This window comes from Trachymyrmex septentrionalis, unplaced genomic scaffold (assembly GCF_001594115.1).
Source record: "Trachymyrmex septentrionalis isolate Tsep2-gDNA-1 unplaced genomic scaffold, Tsep1.0 scaffold7, whole genome shotgun sequence".
Classification (NCBI taxonomy): domain Eukaryota; kingdom Metazoa; phylum Arthropoda; class Insecta; order Hymenoptera; family Formicidae; genus Trachymyrmex; species Trachymyrmex septentrionalis.
The window spans coordinates 4,119,257-4,124,872 of NW_017305884.1; the positions used below are offsets into that span (position 1 = coordinate 4,119,257).

Here is a 5,616-nt window from a genome sequence, read left to right on the forward strand (position 1 = left end):
TTAAAAACATTTTTAAAATTTTAATATTGAACATTTCTATACTTACACTTTTTCTCCTTTCTCATTGGTATAAGATGTTCTGAAGAAGCCATGCAATTCATCATTTAGAATACCGATGAATTGTATATATAGATTATAAATTCCAGGAGATAATTCATCATTGAAATGAAGGGTTAAGATTTCTGTTTTATTGTCATAATTATGTGTCGTCGGTGCATAAATATTGGTATCGCTGCTAATCAATGATGTTGCTGTTTCATTTATAATTAAATCCAGTGCGTGTAAACTTATGTTCTGCGATGTACGACAAATCTCAATGATGATATGCGATTTACCATCAAAGGTAAAATTATCCTTTTCAATATACGGTATAAGTCCGATGCTGTAGTGCACTGGCACTACATTGTCTGGTAAACGGTAATTGACTGTGCTCAAGTCATTCCTTGAATCTCCGTCAACAGAAAGAGCCGTTGCAGCGGTAAATATTAAGCCAATATTTAATAATACTTTCAGAAAATTCACCATGCTAATTCTTTTTTTCAAATATCTGTACGAATATTACTCGAATATTACTTCCAATTATTATATTTCAATAAATTGGTTTTTAAGAAAAAGAGTTTGTATATAAATATTATTATACATAATGTCATTTTTAACATTGATAATGAAAAAAAAGTGATTGAAACGTCTGTTTCTTAATTGTTCTTGTATTATCTGTTAGTTTATTACATTAAATTTAAATTGTTTTGGCTCGTAGCCCTTTGTATTACATTTATTTCCTAAATATTATTGATATAAATTCTGTGTAGCTACTATTTGAATTAATTTCTAATTAAAAATACAAAAACTATCTTAATATTTATAATACAAACATATATAAAAACAAACAAACAATATTATATTATATTTAAGTCTTTACATCGTTATTATATATAAAAACGTATATAAAAATTTTAAATAAATAATTTTATTTATTTATATTACCTAGTACTCAGAAATGATTGGCCGAATCGGCGTTGACGGATCAGTATTATTGATGTCAATATTGATTTAATTAATTATTTCTAGTGCGGTATTTTCAATATGTTACAATTTTAATAATATTATTTAACATAATAAGAATCTTTTTTTAATTATATGCACTATATTAAATATATTATGGAAAATCCCTTGTTTAGAAACACGTCTATACAATATAATATCGTGCTTATCAAGAATATACATTGATATTTGAATTTGAATTCAAGATAATTATCGATGGCTTTACGAAATGTTAGCGAGATAATTCTCATATTGTATTGTTGTAATCAGTTTCTTATTGTTATCAATGTATACGATGAATATTACCTTGTTACTCAATATATTTACGTGATATAATTGTCGAAATCAAGCGAAACGTTGCTGCAGCTAAGTATATGTCTTCCTGCTCGATAGTAAAGTGCCTTTACTTGTGAAATGAATTGACTTTAGTCTTCTTTTATAACATTCAGTAAGAATACTTACTCGTATGACAATCGGATATTCGACGCATACCCATTGTTATTTCAAATGTGCATAAAGGCATGAATAATTTACATGATTGACCTATGTCTCATATTATGAAACGATGAGTTATGTCATGCATTATAATAAAAGAATATTTATGTTATTGTGTTTTTAATATAAAAAAAATCTTTTATACTAAAGCTTATTTTATTATTACGATCATTTTAGTGATATTCAATTTATTTGAAATTTTTATGAATATTTTTACGTAATAATGATAATTATATCCATACTAAGGAATAGGTATACTTTTTATTAATTCTTTTTAAATCATACGTAATTAATTTCAAACAACACAAATAATTATATTTTTTATTAAATACATTTTTTTATGGCAATGTTATAAAAGGCAAGTTTAAAGCAATCAGTCAATCACAATGCAAAAAATTTCCTTATATAATTTTATAAACATAATCTCTGTAAACATTTTAACTGCCTAAAATTTGGCGGAAAAGATTAACATCTTTATCTTTCTTCTTTATTTCAATTATAAATAGTCATAAATTAAATAAATTATTGTATAAGTGGTATAAATAGCAATCAATATATTTACAATCATACCATGTACATACAATTATGTAACTATATTATATCTTAATAACTTTTCAGTATATTAATTACAGTACTAAGTCTTTCATGGATCTGCATTTGGTCTTTAATTTGTTAAATGTTATAATATCATTTAGCTTATCAGCTAAATGCATTATTACTAAAAGCATTTTTGATATCTTATAAACTACAAACGCGCATTTATATTAAAATTGTAACTTGGAATAAATACGAGAAATTTGAGAAGAAAATACATAATATACAATACATCTGCAGTATCTTCCAATTTCATTTTCTTCTCATTAAAAAAATCAAATGTAATAATCTTTCAACAAATAAATCATTGAAAGAGCCAGAAAAGTGTTATACTCCGATTTTATTGAGAAAATATGATTAAGTTGGAAATTAATCAATTAAAGATAGTACATAATAATGAATTTGACTTTTTAATAGAATCGTGTGAATGACAACAAAATAATCGGAAGGAACAACGACAAAGTAATGGAATTTGCAGAGTCTGGCTTATTTTCGTGACAAGTTTCACAATTTTTTACTATCCATTTCTCAACACTGTCCCGGTTGGTATTGATCCAGACAAGTTTGTTCGTCGCAGCGGACAATGCTTCAAACTTGTTTGCGTTTTGCAGTTGCCCATGTATGAGTAGCGATAACTAAAATACAGAAATAGTTATATTAAAAATTTTGTTTTAGAATTATTGATTCAATTGATCAATATTATTAGATTATTGAATTTTTATAACATGGTAGTTGACGATAATTGAATACATTTTGGAGACGCAATATTTCACAAAATTGTGAAACATTCAATCAATCCACTCTGAGATAAGATATAAGCGTGCGATCGAACACGAGATAGAAATGAAATGTTTTGAAGGTTCCAATTACTAAAATTTAATTACACAAAAGATATGTTATCGCGATTTGATCCGCATATGTCATTCAATTACGTAGTTAAAAAAATGTTCAAATTTGAAATAGTAAAATTGAGTATAAATTATCTAATGTTATTTTCTGATAGACATTAATTAAATTACATTACTAAAATCATAATCAATTTTTATGCATGTATATGATACGTGCAATATAAAAGTTAAATTTAAAAGAGTATATCTTTCAATGAGGGTTTAATTCTCTTTAGTTTAATAAAAAATTTATTATCTTTAAAAATATAGATTAAATAAGAAAGAGATTAATGATGTATTACCTCTATATATTGCTTTGTTGTTACGACTCTGTCGGAAAGTTGAATAAGGAGGGCACTTAGCAATGAGTTATCTTCTTTATCTCTGTAAAGAAATTATTATATTATTAATTTGTTTATGATATACTTTGTATTATCAAAGTAAGGAATAAAAATTAACTTACGCATTATGAATTGTTTCAATTTTATCGTTGATGAATTCTACGAGGATGTCGAAGGATTCGTGATTACCCGCACATATCGAATTCAACGCAGCAAAAATATCGATGTCGGAATCTTTCTCGAGAGTTAACGCGAGAAATTTCTGGACATTTTCCTTAGATGTAGCGCAACCAAGACCGGCCAGAATGTCCGCCTTTTCATCTTTATCTTCAGTGGTTTTGTACTTTTGTAGAGTGGCATTCCATATTTGTGCGCTTGCATTTCGCAATCCGGCACAAAGAATTCCACGTCTTAAGTCTGGTAAGAGTCTAGAAATACTCGGTCAACAGTTAATATAATTTCTATATATTAGATATGTAATATTGCTAAATGTTGACAAGAATTGCATTATTTTTATATTTGTACGTACACGTAACGAAAAATTTTTAAGTTTAAAAATTTTTACAAATGTTTAAGAATAAAACGTATAATGTATTTGCATCGTATTGCTCAACATATTCTATAAACTGTATGATAAGTTTATAGACGATGCAGAAATCTTATTGTTATTTAGCAAGTATATATAATGGATCGTAATTATGAATTTATGAAACTACAACAAGCTCTCGGACTTACTTCTTCTCATCTTCTTTCTTCTTATTGTCCAACCAATCTGCAAGCTTTTTATTAGCAAAGTTATTGCAGTCTTCCAATCCGTATTTACAAGCTGTGTTTAAAGCTAATACTTTGGCAAGTTTATCTACATGCGTACTATTTTCCCAATTCTTGTAGTTGACTGTCAGTGCAAAAGATTTTATCTTTTCAGCGACATATTTCTGAAATTAAGTGATGTGTTAAAACATTAATGCTTGTATATGTTTCTCTTTTTTTGCTATTAAAATATGCATCCACAATTATAACATGATATTTTTTCTTATATTCAACTTACGTGATATTTTGTGTAGTTCTTTCCACCTATTAATACGTTGTCCAAATAATTGAATGCTCTGACAGCGGTATACCATGGAATATAATCAGTCTCATGTGATAAATACGATGTAATCTGCAACGCAATCTCATATGCCAAGTGTCCTGCACGCGCGAGATTTAATGCATCATCGATCAATTGGGCGCGGTTGGTTGCACTTATATTACGATAAGAAGACAATTTTAAGTACGATGCTAGCTTCTGCCAATTTGAATCGTCATAATTTACACGATAGAAACCTGTAAATAATATTATTTCATATTTTTTGCCATATTCAACTTTTAATCTTCATAAATTTGCTTTTGTATACATAATTATGATTATAAAAAAGACTAACTCAAATATAACAAATTACACTAATTATGTTATTTGTTCTACATCTTTATATACAATTTTATTTTAGTTTTATATAAAATATTAATGTAAGTATGTCAAATAATCTAGTAGATTAATAGGTGCACGCATCATTAGCGTTACAATGAATGTAAAGATTACATAGCGATGATCAATATTTACATACCTGTCTGATTCTTATTGAAAAGTATCCATTTCGTGTTGTTTAGATTGTCTATTGATGCATTTGTCCCGGGTATCAACCAGCGAGATTTTTTGTCCGTAGGCATTACTTTTTCGGGCGATTCTTCTGTTACATAGTTGATGGGTATATACCACTGAGTTTTATCTTCTTTCACTGGTTTCCAAAAGAATCGTTCCTGCGTTATATTAACAGTACCAGGTAATTTCTTATTCCACGTGACGGTAATGACAGGATATCCAGGTTTATTAACCCAATTATCCATAACTTGTTTAAGTGTAACACTTTTTGGCAAACATTCTTCCACTTTCTTATTGGAAGCTTGGACAGATTCGAAGAAATCGTTAGAATCAACGGATTCGCCCTTGCTAAAATTATGAAATTTTAAGATTATTCTATTATTTTATTGTGATTAATGTTATACACAATTGTGATTTGCGTTATTCAATATTTATATAATATAAATGTTAAGAAAACATTTTTTTCTTTACTTTTAAATATAAATAATTATAATAAACTTATTTATTATTTAGATATCTTTTAAGTCCTTCTTGAAAAACATCTTCTGATAAGAATCCTTGTATCATATAAAGAATAGAAGCACCTACAAAGATGAATAACATAAATTAGAAAACT

At 27.3% G+C, this 5,616-nt stretch overlaps 1 protein-coding gene across 1 annotated transcript in view; it reads right to left on the reverse strand.

The window, feature by feature from the left end:
- The window catches only part of LOC108753415, a 48,316-nt gene that overhangs the window by 39,381 nt on the left and 3,319 nt on the right, over window positions 1–5,616 (reverse strand). Inside the window, 7 exon segments of the mRNA XM_018494956.1 lie at window positions 2,650–2,765; window positions 3,320–3,401; window positions 3,481–3,786; window positions 4,094–4,293; window positions 4,407–4,684; window positions 4,966–5,344; window positions 5,499–5,590. Coding sequence (XP_018350458.1) covers window positions 2,650–2,765; window positions 3,320–3,401; window positions 3,481–3,786; window positions 4,094–4,293; window positions 4,407–4,684; window positions 4,966–5,344; window positions 5,499–5,590 — 1,453 coding nt within the window.